Source organism: Canis lupus, chromosome 32, assembly GCF_048164855.1.
Source record: "Canis lupus baileyi chromosome 32, mCanLup2.hap1, whole genome shotgun sequence".
NCBI classification, from domain to species: domain Eukaryota; kingdom Metazoa; phylum Chordata; class Mammalia; order Carnivora; family Canidae; genus Canis; species Canis lupus.
In genome coordinates, this window is record NC_132869.1 from 14,800,840 (window position 1) to 14,823,960 (window position 23,121).

General features: G+C 35.8%; 1 protein-coding gene and 1 long non-coding RNA gene across 3 annotated transcripts in view; one reads left to right on the forward strand and one right to left on the reverse strand.

Moving 5' to 3' along the window:
• LOC140622575 (uncharacterized) overlaps positions 1-1,701 on the reverse strand; it is a 60,748-nt gene extending 59,047 nt beyond the window's left edge. Inside the window, exon 1 of the long non-coding RNA XR_012022286.1 lies at positions 1,454-1,701. This is a non-coding gene — a long non-coding RNA (uncharacterized lncRNA). The remainder of the gene's footprint in view (positions 1-1,453) is intronic.
• Positions 1,217-22,895, forward strand: TERB2 (telomere repeat binding bouquet formation protein 2). 2 transcript variants are annotated; one of them, XM_072808222.1, is made up of 7 exons: positions 1,217-1,360; positions 1,475-1,556; positions 2,350-2,489; positions 5,631-5,692; positions 8,711-8,796; positions 15,722-15,810; positions 22,285-22,895. In XM_072808222.1, exons 1-7 carry the CDS (start codon positions 1,297-1,299, stop codon positions 22,425-22,427), a joined length of 666 nt encoding a protein of 221 aa, XP_072664323.1. In that variant the 5' UTR covers positions 1,217-1,296; the 3' UTR covers positions 22,428-22,895. The 2 variants fall into 2 exon arrangements, with proteins under 2 accessions (XP_072664323.1, XP_072664324.1); XM_072808223.1 differs by lacking the exon at positions 22,285-22,895 and adding an exon at positions 16,297-16,424.
• The last annotated feature ends 226 nt before the right edge of the window (positions 22,896-23,121 follow it).

Genomic DNA, 23,121 nt, shown 5'->3' on the forward strand with positions numbered 1-23,121 from the left:
AATAAAGCAAAAATTAACAAGAAATCAATAAATATCCACAAAGGGATTTTACTATGGTTCTTTCAGTAATTGAAAAATCTGACAGCATGATTAGCAAACTTGACCCAATGAATGGGTCAGTATATGCAGAATACTGTACCCAACACTCAGAATATCCAACACTCACAGAATATTCTTTGGAAACACATACATAACACTGACCATATACCTCAATCATAAGGGAAATTTCAACAAATTTTAAAGGATTATAATCATATAGGCCATATCCTTTGACTCCAATGTATTTAAGCCAGCAATCATTAATGGCAGAGTAACTAAATATTCATGTGTTTGGAAATTTTAAAGTAAACACAGTTTCAAGGAAATTTATAGCCTTATATGCACATATTAGAAAACAAAGAATGAAAATCACTCCTCTCTTTCAAGAAATTAATGAAAGCAAGTTAAAGCTAAGGAAATTATACGAACAGAAATTAGTAATACAGAAAAGAAATACAAAAAAGAGTATCAACAAAGTCAGATGTTTGTTCTTTGAAAAGACTAATAAAATTGACAAACCCCTGGTGAGACTAAGAAATAAAATGGCACAAATTGCTAATAACAAAAATTAAAATGGTATTGCCACAAAGCCTGCAAACATTAAAAAAGATAATAAAATGTTTTATGAAATTTATATCAATATTTTAGAAATTTTAGATTAAAGGGCTCCAACACCAGAAAAATATAGCTTATCAAAACTGATGTAAGGGGGTGGGTGGTGGTGGGTTATGGTGAGGGTGGGGGTGGAAATTGTAAAAGAAAAGCATAATTCTGAAAAAGCAGGAAATGTCAACACTAGTGAAATTTGAGTATATTAAAGAATTATTATTTTCAATGGTGATAATGGTATTGTGGATTTATTTTTCTACAAGTCCTCAACTTTCAGATATTCTAATGGAGACATTTATAAATTAAACGATAAAATGAGTTTTGCTTCAAAATAATACCTGATGCCACAGAACCTGCGACCACGCCTGTAACAAGAGCACAATAACTTTGATACTGAGGGTTTAACACTCACAAGCCGGACTGACCCACCCTTCTCCGCCATGTCAGGGGAAAGCTGAGAGGCTCCTCCGCCACAGTCCCACGAGCGGGTCAGCTCTCTGGTGGTGACGGAATTCCTGTTCCTCTCCCCTCAGTCTCTTCCCGCCCATTACTCTGAGAACCAATCACCGAGCTTGGCTTCGCACCTCAGACCAATCAGCGATCCCCGCTAGGCTCCCCCCTCCCCCCCCTCGTGTGCCGGCCGACGCCATGTTTCAAGGGCAGCGGGGTTGGTTCTGCGGCAGCGTCGGCGAGGAACTGAGGCAGTTCTGGGGTAGGCAGCTGGGTGGAAGGGGCGGGTGAGGTGGTGGGCAGAGCACCCCTCTTCTCTATGGTGCTTTGGTGCCAGGATACTCGCTAGGCTCACCTTGTGCTCTTGCCTCCGCAGTGGACGAAGGGGGCTCCATCAGTGACCCAAGGGCTGCCGACTTCTTGTTCAGCTGTGATGCCTCCCACCCAGACACGCTGAGGTACCTGAAGGCCGCCGGGCAGTGCCTCTTGGGTCCTGATGAGCCAGGAGTTGGAGATGGAAGTCGGTGCCCTGAGAAATATTGATGATAGGAATAGACTGGAAAGGAGCACGTTTTCAGCCCCAGATGGGGGGTGGGGGGTGGGCGGGGGCAGGGAGGGGGGCAGGGAGGGGTATGTAAATAACTTCTTGCCACAGCCGAATGGCCTCCCTCCTGGTCTGCGAGGCTTCCCGAGTTCCAGCCTTGTGATTCTAGCTGTCTGCCCCACAACTCTGTATGGTGCCCTGAAGGCCCATCACATTCAGTATGTTTCAGCCCAACCCCCTGATTGCCCCTTCACACCTGCACCAGGTCCTGTGTTCTCAAACTTCAAACTGTACTAGTTTCTTGTGAATAAACAACTCCACCCCCGTTAATCAGTCGGTGGCCAAACACCAGGGTACGTATTCCGTGTACGCCTGTAAATGTTCCTCCTACTCGCTGCTATCTTCCTCCACACCTTCATTATCGCTCGCCCGGCTCTAACAGTAGCTTTCTGAGAGGTTACTCTGCCTCCAATCTGCCCCCCCCCCCCCCCCCCGCGATTCCCCTTCACACTGCTGTCCCATTTATGATTACAAGCCAGAGGTGTAATCACCACCCTGGCTGCCCCCTCCCTACTCCCTTAATTCCCCAGTGGCTTGAGTACCTATAGATAATTATCCCTGCTTCCTCTCACTTTTTCTTTCTTTTGAAAGGTTGAATACATTCTTGTTTATTTTATAACCTAAAATATTTCCTTTCTTTCTCCTAGAATATATCAGAGCCTTGATTACATAGAAGACAATGCTACAGTTTTTCACGCCCACTATCTCTCTGCAGTCGCTAATGCTGAAATAAAAAACTCGGTGACTTTAGGTCATTTCATTCTTCCCCCTGAGTGCTTGCAAAAAGGTTAGCAAAGATCATTTATCCGATCCTTGTTAGCGGAATCCAGCTAGTTCTCCCAACTTTACTGATCTTTGTTCTCAATAAGAGATTTTTGTGTTTCATATCATTTAATATAAGTGGAAAAGCATGAGCTTGGGATCAGATTACCTTGAGTATATAGTCTGGCTTTGTTTGTTTATTGCTCATTCACACATTCACTAAACTACTGTGTCAGGTTTCAACCAAGGTGGTGGTGAGTCAGTGGTGAATAAGACAAAAAGCAGATCTTGCCCTCACAGTGCTCACTGGCTAGGATCCAATACTTACTAGTTTTGTAAACTTTAGCAAGTTGTTTTGAGGATAAAATATAATATATCAAGTAGTCTGACATGTGAGCATTTAATAAATGTTTGCTAGTTTTGAATCTCTTCATTATTATAATAAAATTTTAAGATTCATTGTAATAATGAACCCATATACTTATTTGTATTGTTCTTTATACATTGGGGCACGTGTGTGGCTCAATAAGTTAAGTATCCGACTCTTGATTTTGGCACAGGTCATGATCTCAGGGTTGTGAGATCAAGCCGAGTCAAGTTCTGGCCTGAGCCTGGAGTCAGTTTAAGATTTCCTCCCCCAGGGGCAGCCTGGGTGGCTGAGTAGTTTAGTGCTTGCCTTTGGCCCAGGGTGTGATCCTGGAGACCTGGGATCGAGTCCTGCATCAGGCCCCCTGCATGGAGCCTGCTTCTCCCTCTGCCTGTGTCTCTCATGAATGAATAAATAAAATTTAAAAAAAGAGGAAAGATTTCCTCTCCCTCTCCCACCCTTCCCTCTCTCTCTCAAAAAAAAAAAAAAAAAGTACTTTCCCATTAACTTGTTTAATTATTTCAGCAACCCTATAAGATAAAGGGCAAGTGAATAAACTGCTTCTGAGATTGATTCTTTTAGTTTTCCCTCCTTAGAATACGATTTCCCTGACTTTTGTGGCCTATTTTTAAATATCTCATTTTAGGTCTTACATTATTACCCAATTAATGATACATGTGTGTCTATGCTTAGAAAGACAGACTGAAGCTAGAACAAATTCCCACTGAGCAGGCTATTTAAAACAAAAAAACAAAAAGAGTTTGAAAAAGATTTCTATAGGAGAGCTTTAGAAACTCCAAAGATTGGATTCCTTCCACAATTGATGTCCTGGTAAGAGCTAGTTATAACAATAAATTGTTCTAAATGATTATACAAATAAATTAAGGATTGGGGATTGGATAGGAGTACTGCTTTATTAAAAAACTGTGCCAATCAGTGAATACCCACCTTTAAAGAGCTTATATTATAGAATGACTATCTGCTCTAATATTGTTATTACTTCTGTCTTTGAATTTAGCATCTTATATTAAAATGTATTTAAATTTTAAAAAAATCTGTTTTGAGGCTCCTGGGTGACTCTGTTGGTTAAGCATCCAACTCTTGATTTTTTATTCATTGTCATACTCAGGTCATCATCTCAGAGTCATGAGATCAAGCCCCATTTGGGGCTCGATGCTCAGCACAGAGTTGGCCTGAGATCTTTTCCTTCTGCCCCTCAAGCTCCCACTTGTATGCATTCTCTCTCTCTCATATAAATAACGGGGAGCCTGGGTGGTACAATTGGTTAAGAATCCAACTCTTGGTTTTGGTTCAGGTCATGATCTCAGGGTGGTGAGATAGAGCCCAGCATGGGGGGCTCCATGCTCAGTGCAGAGTCTGTTTAAGACCGTCCCTTTCTCTCCCCCTCTGTCCCTCCCCCAATCCCTGCATGTGTTCCCTCTCTCTAAAATAAATAAATAAAAAAATTTAAAAATCTGTTTTAAATGAAATGATGCTCCTTTTTAAGAATAAAAAGTATACATTATTATCTACCTAGACCAGTATTGTCTAGTAGAAGGGTAAAATGCAAATGTGAACCAATGCTAATTTAAAATTTTCTAGTATAAATAAGAAATCAATGAATAAAAATAAGATTTTTATTTATAAACTAAAAATAGATTAATTTATTTACTTTTAGAGAGAGTGCAAGTGAGAGGAGGGACAGAGGCAGAGGGAGAGGGAGAGAATCTCAAGCAGACTTCCCACTCAGTCTCATGACCCTGAGATCATGACCTGAACCCGAAATCAAAAATCAAATGCTTGGGATCCCTGGGTGGTGCAGCGGTTTGGCGCCTGCCTTTGGCCCAGGGTGCGATCCTGGAGACCCGGGATCGAATCCCATGTCGGGCTCCCGGTACATGGAGCCTGCTTCTCCCTCTGCCTTTGTCTCTGCCTCTCTCTCTCTCTCTCTCTCTCTCTCTGTGTGTGTGACTATCATAAAAAAAAAAAAAAATCAAATGCTTAACTGATTGAGCCACCCAGGTGCCCCTAGGTAAATTAATTTTAAGAATATATTTTATTTAACCAGGTATAACTAAAATATTGTCCTTTGAGTATATAACCAACATAAAAATTATCAAGATATTTACATTCCTTTTTTAATGCTAAATCTTTGAAATACAGTGTTTATTTTATACTCAAAACATCTCACTTTGGACTAGCCACATTTCCTATGATGCCAATATGTAGCTGCTCCAGTGGCTGCTATAGTGGACCGCATAGGTCTAGAGGAATGTTACCTTTTTATCTTCAATTGGGCTACCGTGGAAGCTTTTGAGATCATTAAAGAATGACATAGTCCTTTAACATGCTGAGCATTGTTAGAATTCCTATACTATTATGCCCACTAGACATGTTTCTCTTCCATTCTTCTTTTACCAACCATTAAATTCTTGAGGACCTCTAGTGTACAAATTTAGGAAGTTTACACCTTTTGTTTTGACTGGATAATTGTCTTCTTTATTAACGGTTGGCCTAAAGATACAGACATCTAATGAAGGCATATATTCCAGCAGAAAAAATTTACAACAATGATTCTCATGATGCTATGGAATCATCTGGGGAGGCTGTTAAAAATACAATTCCTGAGCTCCTCCTCAATCATCTGATTCAATAAGAATCTGCATTTTAAATCAGTATCTTAGGTGAGTTTGATGCAAGTGGAATAATGGTGACCTAGAAATTTCAGTCTTCAAGTAAACTTCAGAAAACTACAAAATTACCTAAAAAATAGTATTGAATTTGTTTTTCTTACCACAGAAATAAGAAGAAAACTTGGTAATTTTATTTGGGAACAAGACCAACATTTTCAGATAGAAAAGGTAAGAGTAAATTAAAGTACTTGGTTAGAATATACAGTTGCAAAAAAATTTTAAAGCAATGTAATCTTAAAAATGTTTACTTGTGACATGCTAACATCAATGATCCAGGTTATGGAATTTAAAGGACATGCTTTTAGAGAACATTATCTAGTCTAATACTATTTTCACACTAGTACACTGATAATGTTGAGATATTTTTATATGAATAAAATTATTCATGTAAAAAACTTGAAAATCTATCATTAATTGGAGAAGTAATAGGTGCACAGAATTTACCAGTTTTTTATTGCCAGCATAGATTCTGATTTACTAATTCCTATGTTGTGTCATTTGTTAAATGTTTTGAATAACACCCCTCAATAAATGTGTACAATATTGAAAACTGTTTTATAGCTTTTACTATTCTTCCTCAAACTTGTTAGTACTTTTGACTTACTTCAAAATCTTTACACAGTAGCCAATTTGGGATAATTTGAGGGTCAAAAAGAATGATAGTAATGAATTATAGTACATTAAATTTAAAAGAATCCATGATTCAGTAGTGCTACTCTGAAAGCGTAAAGAAAGAAAAAAAAAGAACAGAAGGAGGGAGAGGAGGTAAGAAGAGGAAAGAAAGGAAGGCAGGAAGGAGGGTTGGAAGTAAGGAAGGAAAGATGAAATTTAAGAAAAAAAAATTAAATTTAAGGGAAAATTTCCTTATAAAATAGCAACTAATAAATATAGAAAAGATGGTAGAATGCAAAGCCCTAATTACCACCCCTAATAAAATAATTGATTTAGGCAGGATCATTAGTAGATGTTAAACCCATGATCTTAAATTATCACCCCTTAGATTACTTATTAGTTACAAAGATAAAGGATGTGCCTTCCCAGTAGAGATATCTGGCAGACACCACATAACCAACTGGTCAAATTTAGCATCACCAAAATTGGAATAACCTCTCATTATGTTCAGCTTTAATATATCATTAAAGGTACACAATGTTATTTATATAGCGTTCTTGTTCAAAATGCTTAACCTAATTAACCTTAATTTAATTATGAGTAATCAGACAATTCCAGAATGTGAGACATATCACAAAACAGCTATCTAGCTTAGTCTCTTTAAAACAATGTCCTAAAAAAAACAAAACAAAAAGGCAGAAATACTGTTCAAGATCAAGAGACATAACAAGCAAATGTGATGTATAAACCTTGATTGGATTCTGGATGTTTTCTAAATAAAAAGTAAAAAAGACATTTTGAGAACAATTGGGAAAATATAAATGTGGACTATTAGGTGATATTGAATTAATGTTAATTTTCTTAATTGTAATGGTGGTATTGTAAAGATGAAAGAATGCTTTTTAAGGAAAATGCAGGGGTGCCTAGGTGACTCAGTCCATTAAACATCTGCCTTCAGCTCAGCTCAAGATCCCAGGGTCCTGGAATTGAGCCCCACATCAGCCTCCCTGCTCAGCAGAGAGCCTGCTTCTCCCTCTCCCTCTGCTGCTCCCCCTGCTTGTGCTCTCTCTGTTAAAAAAAATAAGATCTTTTTTAAAAATTAAAAAGATAAAGAAAATGCAACCTAAAGATTAAGGAGTAAGATGTCATGATATCTGCAAATCTTTTCAAATGGTCCAGCAAAAATAAAAAATGAGAGAAGGCATGCAGAGTGATTAAAAAATGTTAACACGTTATGAGTCTAGGTGAAAAGTGTATAGTACTTCTCTGACAATTCAGAGTTTGAAAATTTTCGAAGTAAACACTTAGGAAGAAAATCTTTATATGTCTAAAGCCAAGCAATTATACATTTTGTATTCCTTTCATTAGTTTGTTTTTTCTTCCCAAGTTTTCATCATCTGAAAATCATAGTTATTTAAGTATCTTTGGCTATGCTATAGTAAGGGCCAAAATATCTAATCCTTGGCTTGTCATAGTGTTTTCACTATGGTGTAGAATAGTTGTTATTTGACAATAATTATTGAGTATGCTAGAACTTCAAAGCTGAAAAAACTCCTTAAAGCTCATTAATTTAATTATTCAGTTTTAGAAATGAGAACTGAGGTAAAGAAAAGGTAAAAAACTGTTTTAGTTTATATACTAGACATCAGCAAAATGGAACCAAATTTTCTCAGCTCCCACCCGATCCAGTATTTTTTCTATGAAAAAATTAGTAGAACATGTCTGTAGTGGTGACTAACTCTAGAAATTATATGATTTTGTGATAAATGATTTTGTTAGTTCTTTCAAAATATTGATTAATATTAGCCAATTATAATAATGTAACCATAGAATATATAACTAGAAAGTACTTTGAATGGCAACAGCAAGGATAAATCTGGAAAGTAATTTGGGGGAGCATTAATATTGTTTGGAGTGGATTTGTGATTTAAACAGAAATTTCCTAATGGTGTATTAAGTAATTATAATTATGTGACAGGTGCCAATATCTGAGTCACTTTCACATAATCTTTTTGAAAAGCGTAATACACATTTAGTTCTTTCATAACTCTATAGCTATATATTCCATTTTAATTTTGAAGTAGAAATATAATTTGTTCAGCTTACTTAATATTTTTGATTTGTAACTCAATGGAAGCCTAGGTTCAAGTCGAAGATTTTAAGAAAGTTTAAATTAATAACTTTTTTGTTTCCTTTTATTTATTTTATTTATTTAGTTTTTGTTTCCTTTTAAAAACTAAAAAGTACTATGGCCACATTAGGGAAAATTTCAAAAATTGAAAAGAGAATAAAATTAGTCAAAATTTTACAATCTAATACAACCACAGCTGATATTTTAAAAATACATAGTCTACATAGCCCTAAAAACAAATAGTATAATTGTGTGTGTGTGCAAAATTTTTCAAGTTTTTGCCACCAAACTAGATTGAATGGACCTAAGTGTCTAAATATTTTTATGACTCTTGATATATATTGCCAATTTACTTTTTTTTGCTTTTTAAAAAAACATTTGATTAGATCATTGATGTGCTGACTTTTAAAAATGTGATTTTGTTTTCTTTTTGCTATCCACAGCATTATGAAGTAACACCAAATGAAATAAAAGCCCTTAGGGAAAACAGTGAACTAGAAACAGATCGCAAAAAAGAATTATCCAAAAGGTATTGAATTCATATACTTCATTGATATTCAATTTAATGTAGGCATCTTTGAGCACCGACTGTGTTTATCTCATTTAATTTTCGTGGTCTTCTTACACTATTAATATTATCATTATCACCATTGCCACTTTATAGCAAAAAAGATCTAGGATTAGGTACATTAATTTGCCCAAAGTTATACAAACTTTTATTATTTTTTAAAAATATTTTATTTCAGAGAGAAAGAGAGAGAACATGAGGAGGGGGAGGAACAGAGGGTGATGGAGAGGGAAAAAGCAGACTCTTCACTGAGCAGGGAGTCCGATGTAGGGCTCTATCGCAGAATTCTGGGATCATGGCCTGAACTAAAGGCAGGTGCTTAACCGACTCAGCCACCCAGGTGCCCCAAACTTTTATTATTAGGTGTGGAGAAGTTGGATTTAACTGGGTCAGTCTAATTCCAGAGCCAACCAGTATGCTAGACTATCCTTGCACAAAAGAAACAAGAATTTATTTATTATTTATGTTACATTATTTTTTAAATAAGAAAATATATGAAATATTAGCAGTAATTTTATTAGGATTGGAAGTTCTAAGTGATTTCCTCCTCTCTTTTCCAAATTGTTTGTAATGTGGTTCCTTTGGTTTAAAAAATGAAATTTAAAAAGACACACTCATGGACTTACCATTATGTTAGAAACAATCTATGAGAGTCCCCCTTTGTTTCAGCCTTATTCATAATCTAGTCCTAATTCCATATTTTCCAGTTCCATGGTTTTCAAATGCTCATGGGGAGTACTGGCTATTCGAAGGTCTGGTATTTTGCTGCTGAAATAAAAATGATCAAATAGTAGCTATCTCTCTTCAATATTAAAATTAATGGATTTACTTTATATAGTTCTTTCAATTTTAAGTTTTTCTTCCATAGTTTGTACCAACTATTTGGTTTGTTATAATTTGAAGTTAGTTGTTACCTAATTTACACAAAGTTGTGTATTTAAGTAAGTTTAGTAAACCATTGTTTCATGGTCCTGTGACTTCTAGATATTCTACTACTTAAGTTTGAGAATTCATTTTTTAAAGATTTTATTTATTTATTCATGAGAGACACACACAGAGAGAGGCAGAGCCATAGACAGAGGGAGAAGCAGGCTCCATGCAGGAAGCCGGATGTGGGACTCGATCCCAGGACCATGTCCCGAGCCAAAGCAGACACTCAACTGCTGAACTACCCAGGTGTCCCGAGAATTCATATTTTAAGTCTTGGGATCTCTATCTCTAGCACTCCTTTGAACTTACTTGTTACGCTTTTTTGAGATAAGATAAATAGAGGAAGAAAAATAAGAATAGAGGAGGTAAGACCGTGAAGATATTCTGAAGGGATTAATAGAGGAAAGGATAATTATCCTAAGTGATCTTGTAAGAGAAGGCTGGGAAATAGAAAATAAAAAGTAACTCCCAGTAATTCACTTGACTAGGAAAGATATTAGATACATAAGTTCTTTAACTCATGGTTGCCTGTAAAACATGGAGGCCATAAAGGAAAAAGATTGAGAAGTATAACTACCAAAAAATATTTTAATCTTGTATGTGGCAATAAAAATACCATGAACTAGGTCAAAAGAAAAATATACACTTGGAAAAACATCTGATAAAAACTGGTTTAAGATACAAAGGGGGCTTACAAATCTGAAGAAAAGATGTCCAATAACAATAGCAATAACAATAGACAAAGGATATGAATGGATACCTTAGGTAGGTATCTAATCTAGAGCCTTTTCTTTATGGAACCACCAGAGGGTGCAGTGTGAACATAGATAAAATATACTTTGTCCTTACTCAGGAAGCATTTTTATTGGTGTACTACTGGTGATAATTGAACAGTAAGTGATGAACTAGTTATTAAACACTTGCTGAATATAAGACACTTGCAAAAAAAACAAAAAAAATTAAAAAAAAAAAAGACACTTGCAAGCTTATCAGTTCATTTGATTCTTGTAACCTTATAAGATAGATAAATATTATCAGACCCATCTCACAATTGAGGAAAAGAGTTCAGAGAGCTAATTGTCACCTAACATTGCTTAAGCTGAATTTGAAGCTAAGTTTAGCTGATCCAGAATCCAAACTCTTAATCACTATACTATTTTTGTTTCTCAGTATCTTCCCCAAATCTTCTAAAAATTGCATGAACTTACTCTACTATAAACCTAATGCATATAATTTTTCAAAATAGAAAATAAAGAAAATTTTAAATAATAAGCAACCCTGCCACTTAGAGATAACCACCACCAACATTAGGACATTTCTTCCTAGTTTTATACAAATAAGTCTTGCTTTAATTTGCATTTTTCTTTGAATACTTAATGGCTTTGAACCTTTTTGAATTTTTTAGCGTTTTATATTTCTTTTCTGTGGTTTGTTTTTATCCTTTATTCCCCCCCCACACACCCATTTCTTAAAAAAGATTTTATTTATTTGACAGAGAGAGAGCACACAAGTAGGGGGAGTGGCAGGCAGAGGGAGAGGGAGAAGCAGGCCCCCCACAGAGCAGGGAGCCTGATGTGGGAGCCAATCCCAGGACCCTGGGGGATCAGGGATCATGACCTGAGCCAAAAGCAGATGTTTAATGGACTGAGCCACCCAGGTGACCTGCTTTCTCCCTATTTTACTGGAGGCCTTATTGTTTTTCTTATCAACTTGTCTGGCATCTTTATATAGTAGCTATATTATCCTTTTGCCAATTTGCCACATTGTATTCACAATTTGTTGTCTGGCATATACTTTTTTAGAGATATAAGTTTTATATTTTCCATCATTAATCACTTTTCCTTTATAATTTCTTCTACCGCTTTTATGTTATTTCCCATTCAGAGATCAAATTAGTTTTAAACTCTGCAGATATTTATTTTGGTGTATGGTAATAGGTGAAGATCTAAATTGATTTTGTTTTGCAAATAAGAGATTTCCACTGGTTTTTTTAATAATCTGTTTCAAACTGATGTGTAATTTTCCTTTGTCGAACGTTGTTTTTGTGTATATGAAGATCTATTTTTAGGCTATTTGTTTTATTCCATTAATCTGTGGATCTATTTCTGTATCAATACAATATTCTTTTAAGTTATATAACTTCATTTATGTATTTTAATACGTACAAGGGAAGTCCCAGTCTTATTATTACTCTCCTTTTAAAAAATATTTTCCTTACATCTTCATGCCTACATGTTACTTTCCTATTTTCAAATTTTAATTATGAAAACCCAACATGTACAAAAAAGGATACTATGAAAATACTGGTCCCTAGTAAGTCAATTTCCCTCCCAGAAGCAACCAATATTATCAGTTTCCTTGCCTTTTTTCACTCAATAATTTACCTTGGAGATCATTCCATATTATTACATAAAGAGTTTTTCATGTTTTTATCTATATAGTGTTCTATTATATGGATGTACCATAACTTACTTAACTAGTTGCTTATTTTAATGGACTTTTAAGTAATTTCTAATTTGCTATTAAAAACAGTGCTTCAGGGGAACCTGGGGTGGCTCAGTCGGTTAAGTGTCTGCCTTCTGCTGGGGTCATGATCTTGGGGTTCTGGGATAGAGCACCTCTTTGGGCTCCTTCCTCAGCGGGGCAAGGAGTCTGCTTCTCCCTTTGCCCCTTCCCCTCTCTCTTGCTTGCTCTCTCTCAAATAAATAAATGGATCTTAAAAAAAAAAAAAAAAAAAAGCAGTGCTTCAGTGAATGATTATCTTATGTCATTTTGTATGTATGGGAGTATCTGTAGGGTAATTCTTAGGAGATCGAAAGGCATGTAGATTTGTATCCTTAATAGGTCTTATCAAATTGCCCTCCATACAGTTTAAATCAATTTACGCTCCTACTGGTTATGTATAAATGTGCCTTTTCTAGCTATGGTAACCAAACATTCAGGTTTGCTTAGAAATGTCCTGGTTTTAATCCTGAAAAGCCCCATGTCCTGAGAAATCCCTCAATCTGGGGTAAACTGGAATGGTTAGTCATCTTGTTTCCCCTATGCCTTCTCTAACACAGAGTACTTATCATATATTTTGGTCCTTGCTAATCTGATAGGTATAAAATGGTATCTCACTCTAGTTTTGTTTGAATTACTATTATTATGAATGAGGTTGAGTTGTCTTCAGATGTTTGAGAACCACTTATATCTCTTTTTCTGTGAATGTTTGTTCGTATCCTTTGCATATTTTTCTATTGAGTTTTGCTTTTTTATTTTTTGATAAGAACTCTTTACATTTTAGGAGAGTTACTTCATTTGAAATAAATTACAATTAATTTTTAGCCTGTTGTCTTTTGACTTTAAAAAATGTTGGGTTTTGTCATACAAATATGTTTTCCTGTATGCATTCATGCTTATTAACATTTTCTTTGATGGTTCTCTGGTTTTATGTTGTACTTAGGGAAGTCTTCCTACTCTTAAGATTATTATCATTTTTTGCTATGGTTTCTTCTTAATGATTTCTTTTTTTTTTTTCAATTTAAATCTGTGACACATTTGGAATATATTTTGGTGTAAGGTGGGAACCTACTTTTTTTCTTTTTTCCTCCAGATAGCTAATTACTTGTGGCTATTGATTAAATAATTTATCCCCTCACCACCATCTTAAAATGCCACCTTTATCATAGGTTAGATCCCTGTAACTATTTGGGTCTATTTCTGCATTTTATATTTTTATATTCCATTCATTTGTCATGCAACAGCACCATTCTGTTTTAGTTATTTATAATAGGACTTGATATCTGGTGCTAGGTTTTCTTCTTTAGTCTTTTTCAAATTTTCTTAGCTATTCTTTCTAGTTTATTTTTCTGTCTGAATTTTAGAGCCATCTTGTTCATATGTTTTTTAAAAATTACTGTTATTTCTGATAACATTACAAGAAATTTATAGATTAACTTAGGGAGACTATCTCTGATACTGAATCTTCCCATCTGAGAAACGGTATTTTTCCCTCACTTGTTCAAATTTTCTTTTGTGGCCCTTAAAAACATTTTTCATATTTTCTTCATATGAATCACATTTGTCTTTTAAGATTATTGCTAGGTATTTTTTTTCATTCTATTATAAATTTGATCTGCCTCCTATTAGATCTTCTAACATGTTGTTCAAGTAAATTTTAGAATTATTTTTTTCTTAACCTCTAAAATCCCTATTGGGAATTGTGTTAAAATTGAGAAGAATTGATGACTTTATAATTTTCAATATTCCAATCCAGGAGAATATCTTTTATTTTTTGTTTTAATTTTCCTTTTCTATATCTCAGTAAAATTTCTTATTTTTCTACATATAGAATCACAAATTCCTTGTTATAGTTATTTCTAGATTTTTATGAATTTTGTTGCTGTTGCAGATTGGATCATTTTTATTTTATTTTATTTTTTATTAGTTATTGCTGTTATATAGGAAATTTATTGATTTGGGGATATTTGTTTTATAACTGCCCACTTGGAATCTTTAAGATTCTAGAAGCATTTCAGTGATTCTCTTGGGTTTTCAGAGTATACAATTATATCATTTGTTAATATGAAAGATTGCTTCTTCCTTTTTACTAGTTATCTCTTTTTCATTTCTTTCTTTACCCTCCCCCATCTCATTGCTTAGCTAGAAATTTCAGAGCCATAATAGATGATAATAATGGTTTATCTTTTTTTAGTCCTTGACTCTTCTGGGAACACTGTTTTGCTTATTTGAAGGATCTTACCCTAACTGAGCTACAGTTTCTTTTATAAAAGTTCAGATGAGGGCAGCCTAGGTGGCTCAGTGGTTTAGCGCTGACTTCAGCCCAGGGCCTGATCCTGGAGACCTGGGATCAAATCCCACATTAGGTTCCCTGCATGGAGCTTGCTTTGCCCTCTGCCTGTGTCTCTGCCTCTCTCTCTCTCTGTGTGTCTCTCATGAATAAATAAATAAAATCTTAAAAAAAGAAAAAGTTCAGATGAAATCTAACTTTTAGATAAATTAAAAATAAAGCTTTTACTATCACTAAATGTAATTTTAGATTTTTTTAAGGAAAATAAATTAAGGATGACCCCAACTTTTAATTATTGAGACTTTTATTTTCATGCAATTGTATTATCTATTGGTTATATGTAGTCTAAATATAATAAACATTGTTATTTGGCACAGTTAGAAAACAGAATACTTTAGTTGAAAACTACTTAGCTCTTAAAAGTTAGAATATAAATAATTATACACAACCACACTCAGAATAATTTAACCATTTTTCTTTTTAACTCAGAAGTCACTTCAGAATTTTAGTGTATTGCATGATTTTTCCAGATTTCACTTTTTATTTATTTTAAAGTTTTGAAGTACTAGTTAACAGAGTTCCAATTATTAAACACTGAGTAACAAAAAATGCTGTGATTATTTTAAATAGAGCCCACTGTGCCTTCTTTTGGCATATTTAAGATTACATATGTATATTTTTAATCTAATTATAAAGTCTTATTATAATTTTTAAGATTTTATTTTTTCATGAGAGACAGAGAGAGAGAGAGGCAGAGACATAGGCAGAAGGAGAAGCAGGCTCCCCACAAGGAGCCCGATGTGGGACTCAATCCCGGATCGTGGGATCAGGACCTGAGCCAAAGGCAGACGCTCAACCTCTGAGCCATCCAGGCGTCCCTAAATATAAAGTATTATTGAATTATTACGCTTTTAAGAATATTGAGGAAGACCTAGGCTTCTATATACACAAAAAATATGTTTTGTGAAGTGGCCAAGAAAACTGAAAATATCTGTATGGGAACTAGTATTACTTAGAAGCATAAAAGAAGTTCACACTGAATGTTTTCATCCAATAAAACTGAAGTCTGCTCAAGTGCAAACAGCTTACTATATATATTGCCTGGAATAATTTCTCAGGAAAAAACAAGTATAAATATGACTTTCTGTATGCTTCATTTTATAGCACAGAAAAACATTTTATAAGGACTCCAGTTACAGAAAAGCAGATGTACTTCCCTCTTCAGAATTATCCAGTAAACAACATGGTAACAGGTAATTTAAAATAAAATTTAGAGAACACCCAAGTAGGGAAGAAACAAAAGAATATCTTGTACAATAATGCAGTTGTCCTAGACTAGCAAGTAGAGACCACTCAGTTATAGATGCTGAAAGAGGAGATATCATTTGAATTAAATAAATCTGCTGAATTGACCCAGAGTTAGGTCCTATATTTTCTGTTAAAAAGCTGGTCTATTGGTAGTGTGAATACACATTCCTGTTTACACAAGACAGTTCCAGTTTATGTCTGTTGTCCTGGCATCAGTAATCTCCATACCCAACATTGGGCTCAAACTCAGTTTTTTACTCTCAGGTGTCCCAATTTGAGAGACAAATTACATGGACAACTCTAATCATAGTTTCCTTTGAGAATCTGATGAATTAGACCCCTTTCCCTAGTATACACACACACACAAACATAACACACCAACTTTACTATAATTAAAGAGATTCACAGGTGTCCATGGACTCCATATTTAGCTTTTCTAGTGCCTGACATAAAGAAAAGACAGCTTACTAAGGCTGACATGAGAGGATGGAACCAAGGGAACCAGGTGAAAAGCGGCCACTGGGATTTAGATAATGGTGAGTGAGGTGGATATTTGGATACTTTGATCTGGGTAATATTCAGTAGGGTCATTTTTAAAATATTAGTTTTATTTATTTTAAAAATATTTTATTTATTCATGAGACACACACACACACACACACACACACACACAGAGGCAGAGACACAGACAGAGGGAGAAGCAGGCTCCATGCAGGGAGCCCGATGTGGGACTCGATCCTGAGACTCCAGGATCACACCCTGGGCCAACGACATATGACATCGCCAAACTGCTGAGCCACCCAGGGATCCTAAAATATAAGTTTTAAAAAAAATTCTGTTTAAAACACAGCAACTTGAAAAGTATAGGTTTTTGAAATTTCATTTTAAAAATCATTTTAGAGTGCATTCTTTATCAGTGTGAAAACTCTTAAAATTAGTCCACAAATTCCTAGATGTCTTCTCTCATAGTACTATTCCTTCTTACCATTTGGTCTAGCCATTTGTTTTTTTTTGTTTTTTTTTTTAAGATTTTATTTATTCATAGACACAGAGAGAGAGGCAGAGGCACAGGCAGAGGGAGAGGGAGACGCAGGCTTCATGCAGGGAGCCCGATGTGGGACTCCATCCTGGTTCTCCAGGATCACACCCCAGGCTGCAGGCGGCGCCAAACCGCGCACCACCGGGGCTGCCCTAGCCATTTGTTTTATTACTTTTTTCTTCTGTTCATAGTCTTTAGAAAAGCACTTTAGAAAAACTTTTAATATGTCGTTTGAGGATGAGTCTTGGAGACATCAAAGAAAACTGTTACCCAGCTTTGACAACAAAGTCAGTCTGGGGCTCTTAGGAAAAATCATGGGCTGTAAAGGGCAATGAACTAAGTAGAAGTACTTAAGTTCTAATATTGGGAGCAGCAGTTGTACCCTGATTTATCCCTTAGGCCTAAACATTCAGATAAAATGGAGGTATCTGGGAATCCCTGGGTGGCTTAGTGGTTTGGTGCCTGCCTTTGGCCCAGGGCGTGATCCTGGAGTCCCAGGATCAAGTCCCACATCGGGCTCCCTGCATGGAGCCTGCTTCTCCCCTGCGTATGTCTCTGCCTTTCTCTCTCCTCTGTGTCTTTCGTGAGTAAATAAATAAATAATCTTTTTTAAAAATGTAGGTATCCCTTAAACTATGGTTGTGGCATACTACTGGTATTGGTTTTGTTTCAGGGAACTATATCACCAGATTCTAAATGTCTCATGTTTATTTGGACTTACCAAGTGTTTGATAACTTATTTGAAAAATCAATGATAAATATTAAAATCAGCCATGTAAAAAGACAAATGCTTGGATTTGGACGTGTAACAATGCTGCTGTGTTTCATTGTATTCAAAAGACAAGACAATGTTGTATTAAGAACAAACTAAAAAAAGAACTATAAAAATAATCATTAGAATTTTTTTTTGTTTTTTAATCATTAGAATTTTTAAAGTAAAATTTCAACCTCTGATAATCTTTTGTTAATTTTATTGATAGAACCATAGTAAAATTTTCTGGTATTTTTATTTGCTTGATTATTTTCTTTCTTTATATTTCTACATGAAAATTTTATTTTATTTTTTTAAAGTTTATTTATTTATTTATTTTAAGTGATCTCCATACCCAACTTGGGTTCAAACTCATGACCCTGAGATCAAGAGTCACATGCTCTTCTGACTCAGCCAGCCAGGTGCCCCTACATTAAAATTTTAAATAACACTTTCTTAGAAGAAAGTTTTAATCTTTAGAGATGATTTTTGGCTATAATTTTGCGTGGAATGACAACTACTTCCTTTTTTTTAAAATTTATTTATTTATTTATTTTTTTATCATGCCCATCTGCTTATACAGGAAGGAATAACTTCTTGTTGGAATATAGTGATTGACAGTTCTAATTAGGCAGTGGTAGCAATTTCTGTGACTATAACTTGACTGTCTCTCAAAATGGGTTGGGTTCAGCTTAATGAATATTAAATCTCTTAAAACTAATTAGATTTTAGGTGCAGAAAATACAAGTTGGAACTATGCCCTAGGACCTGAGGCCCTAAGTTGTGACAACCAAAAATATCTTCAGATAGTGCCAAATGTCCCATAAAGTATCAAGGGATTTGTGTGTGTGTGTGTGTTTTGCTTTTGACTAGAATTAAATTCTTTTTTTTTTTTTTTAAGATTCTATTTATTATTCATGAGAGACGACACACAGAGAGAGGGAGAGACATAGGTAGAGGGAGAAGCAGGCTTCCCAGGACCTCGGAATCATGTCCTGCACTGAAGGCAGACACTCAATCACTGAGCCACTCAGGCATCCTTGGAATTAAATTCTTTTAGTCTGATATCACTAGTTATCACCCATGATAATAAGTTCTGCTTGATAGCTACATGTGTGATTAATTTTTTAAAATTAATAACTATAAATTATCTTGCAGGCAAAAATGTTCTTTTCTTTTTTTTTAATGAGAGAGAGAGAGAGGCAGAGACATAGGCAGAGGGTGAAGCAGGCTCCATGCAGGGAGCCTGACGTGGGATTCAATCACAGGCCTCCAGGACCGCGCCCTGGGCCAAAGGCAGGCGCCAAACCCCTGCGCCACCCAGGGATCCCCAGGCAAAAATTTTCAAACCAAAAAGTTCTAATAATTAAAAGCTTAGGAACCTATCATGGATACTGTATTAGTTATCTATTACTGTGTAACAAACTGCTCTAAAAGTTAGCAGCTTGAAACAATGAACATTTATTACTTGATAGTTTTTGAGGGCCAGGAATCCAGGAGCATCTTAGTTAGATATTTCTGTCTCAAAGTCTCTTATAAGGTTGCAATCAAGTTGTCAGCAAGCCTGCAGTTACTCCAAGGCACAACTGGGACTGGAATATCCATTTTAAAGCTCACTCTTGTGGTTGTTGGCAAGCCTTGGGTCCTTGCTGATTTTTGGCCAAAGGCCAAACTCCTCACCAAGTGGGCCTCTCCATAAGGCTGTTCACATGTGGCAGCTTGCTTTCCTTAGAGTGAGAAATGCAAGAGGGAAAAAGAGCATACCCAAAACAGAAGCCACGGTCTTTTTTATATCCTATTCTTAGAAGTGGGATACAGTCACTTCTGCCACTTGCCATCAGTCAACTAGGCCAACCCAAGTACAGTCTCCTTCCAGAGATAACACAAATTAGTGAATACCAAGAGATAAGAATCATTTAGGGCCATCTGAGAGGCTAATTACCACAGACACATGTGGAATCCTCCACCAAGAACATTTTCCTGAGGCACCTGGGTGGCTCAGTGATTGAGTGTCTGCCTTTGGTTCAGGTCGTGATCCCAGGGTCCTGGGATTGAGTCCTGCATCAGGTTCCCCACAGTTTTTGTTTAAAGATTTAAACAAAATCTTAAAAAAAAAAAAAAAAAAAACACTACCTCCATCAACATGTGGTACATAAGCATATTGCTTAATTGCCTCTAATATAAAGTGACAGCTAATAAATTAACTATGAATCCAATAATATAACACTGATTAGTGTTTTTAAAGATATTTTAATCATTATCATTCACTTCAGAAAATCTCTTGAAGCACTACTATACTCCATATGGCTCATGATCTTTGCCTAATGACAAGGTTTCTGTGTAAAATAAACTAGTACAGAAAAATATTAACATTTAGTTAATTGCACATATACACTGTGTGAAGTTTCTGAAGATATATGTGAGGATAGGAATTTTAAAAATAATTATTACATTAATAAAAATATTCCTGTAATTATAAGAAAGATAGTACATTTATGCATCAGAAATGGATTATTCTAGCAGCTTTGAAGTAGTTAGGACTTTAGGCTGCAGTCAACTGACACTTGATTTAAACTAGCTTAAACAAAAGGGAGTCTATTAGAAAAATCACCACATCAACCAAACTGTGAGGAAGACAGACGTATTGCTTGGCCTTAGAAGTAACTAGGACTCATGGCTATCTCTTACTGATACCCAGTTTTTCTCTGCATGTTAATTTCTTTTTTTTTTTTTATAAGATTTTATTTATTTATTCATGAGAGACAGAGAGAGAGAGAGAGAGAGAGAGAGACATAGGCAGAGGGAGAAGCAGGCTCCATGCAGGGAGCCCGATGCGGGACTCAATCCAGAGGCTCCAGGATCAGGCCCTGGGCTGAAGGCGGCGCTAAAATGCTGAGCCACCCTGGCCGCCCCCTGCATGTTATTTTCATTTTATTTTTCTCTCTTGAAGCAAGTTGGCTTTCTTTACATGGTAGGAAACATGGACCCCCATGACTCCCAAGTTTTAGATCTTAGAGCTATGGTCACCTGAGTGATAATGATTTGACTGGCTGCATTATATATATAAAAATCTAGAGAAAGAGCTGTGATTAGCCCAACTCAAATCATTCCCAAAGCAACTGTTGGGGGCGAGGAGCAAGTTCATGTAGAAAATGACTATTTCTATATAAATCAGATGAATTGGAGGGAAGAAAAGAGAGTTCCGAGGAAAGATGTTCGTTTTTTAAAACTATTTTAAAGATTTTATTTATTTATTCATGAGAGACACAGAGAAAGAGAGGCAGAGACAGAGGCAGAGGGAGAAGCAGGCTCCATGTGGTCCTGATGTAGGACTTGATCCTGGGACTCCAGGATCATGCCCTGAACATGAAGGCAGACGCTCAACCGCTGAGCCACTCAGGCATCCCCAGAGGTAGTGTTCTAAAATCAATAACCTTTGAGATTTATCAGAATTTTTCTCATAGTATTTACTTTTAAATTAGTTTCAGTTTTAATATAAACTACAAACATATTACACATAAAATATAATCATTCACATAAGCAGTTGCTATCAAGGTAATATTGCTTAAAGTCATTGATTCCTTAAGCTCTCTACATTCTAGGTGTTCTTTTTGATACTCTTATCAATTTCAGATTATTAACAACATCAAAATTACTCATATCTATAACCTTTGTTGATTAAGCAGTAATACTGATTTTCCCTAGCTTTTTTTTTTTTTTTTTTTTTCAGATTTTATTTACTTGTTTGAGAGAGCGAGAGAGACAGCAAGGACCTCAGTAGTCAAAGTGGATAATCAAATATTTGTGTTTTAAAAGGAGGGAGAAGGGGTTCCTGAGTAGCTCAGTTGGCTAAGGGTCCAATTCTTGGTTTCAGCTCAGGTCATGATCTCAGAACAGGCTCTGCACTCAGCTTGGAATCTGCTGGAGATTGTCTCCCTCTCCTTTTTTTTTTTAAATTTAAAAAAAAATTTTTTTTTTTTTAATTTATGATAGTCACACACAGAGAGAGAGAGAGAGAGAGGCAGAGACATAGGCAGAGGGAGAAGCAGGCTCCATGTACCGGGAGCCCGACGTGGGATTCGATCCCGGGTCTCCAGGATCGCGCCCTGGGCCAAAGGCAGGCGCCAAACCGCTGCGCCACCCAGGGATCCCTGTCTCCCTCTCCTTATCTCTCTGCTTCTCCCCTGCTTCATACACTCTTTCTCTCTAAAATAAATAAATAAACCCTTTAAAATAAATAAATAAAAGGAGGTAGAAGGTTGCAGGGAGTGGGGAGTTGGAAAGGAAAGTGTTTATGAAAGATTTTCTCACTGGTATTTCTTCTTTTTACTTATTTCTAAAAATATTCTTTTTTTTTTAATTTTTTTTTATTTATTTATGATAGTCACAGAGAGAGAGAGAGGCACAGAGACACAGGCAGAGGGAGAAGCAGGCTCCATGCACCGGGAGCCCGACGTGGGATTCGATCCCGGGTCTCCAGGATCGCGCCCTGGGCCAAAGGCAGGCGCCAAACCGCTGCGCCACCCAGGGATCCCTCTAAAAATATTCTTTAGAAATCTTAAACACACTGAAAAACAGAATGATAGTATGATAGGATTTCAAATATAAATATATATTTTTATTTTGTAGGTTATATATCAATTGATGCCATGAAGAAATTCCTTGGGGAGCTACATGACTTTATTCCTGGAAGCTCAGGATATTTGGCATACCATGTTCAAAATGAAATTAACATGTCTGCTATAAAAAACAAATTGAAGAGAAAATGTTAAATTGTCTTTATATCTAGGCATTTATTTTTTATAAAATATTACTAAAGATGTGCATAATTTTACATTCTCTCCTTTCATACAGGGGGAGGGGAATATAAGGGAGAGTTCTGTTTCTCAAAATGTATCTTTAGGTAATTCAGAATCATTCTGGCTCCATGATTTGACATTTTGGCTCGATTTTTTCCCCACCTTATAAGGCTATGTACACAGATTCTGATTACACAGTTGTTTTGGAGTAACTGTAATTGAAACACTTCATAAGAAGTCTCAGTCTTTCTCTCTGTCAGCTGCTCTTTTGCCTTTAACATTCTATTATATATGTTTTTCTAGGTTCAATGTTGTAAATGCTAAGTTTTATGATTCTGATCATCTTATTTTGATTTTAAAAAATTAGAATGTTATCGTTGAGTTCTGAATTATTGTTTCTGACTTGAAAAATATGGAGTAAAACATTTTAATGATTCAGTCTTCATGTGTGGACAGTTCCTGAAAGCATGTACCAGAAGTGATTTAATGTAACAAGCACTTTATCAACTGAAATGAGCCCTCAAATCACCTTAGAATCACAGTGCTCGAAAGAACCTTAGGGAACAATGAGGAAATGAAGGCCTTGAGAGGGTGTTTTGCCTAGGGTGACTAATTGGAGGCCAAATCAGGAAATAACATTATGAAATGTATGAGTGATGTTTGCAAA

Bases quoted from the DNA above. Each gene is read 5' to 3' on its own strand.
- TERB2 (XM_072808222.1), top strand. From the start codon at position 1,297: ATGTTTCAAGGGCAGCGGGGTTGGTTCTGCGGCAGCGTCGGCGAGGAA. The intron at 1,557-2,349 runs GTACCTGAAGGC...TCTTTCTCCTAG, and splicing joins TCCCACCCAGACACGCTGAG to AATATATCAGAGCCTTGATT. The intron at 15,811-22,284 runs GTAATTTAAAAT...TTTATTTTGTAG, and splicing joins AGTAAACAACATGGTAACAG to GTTATATATCAATTGATGCC.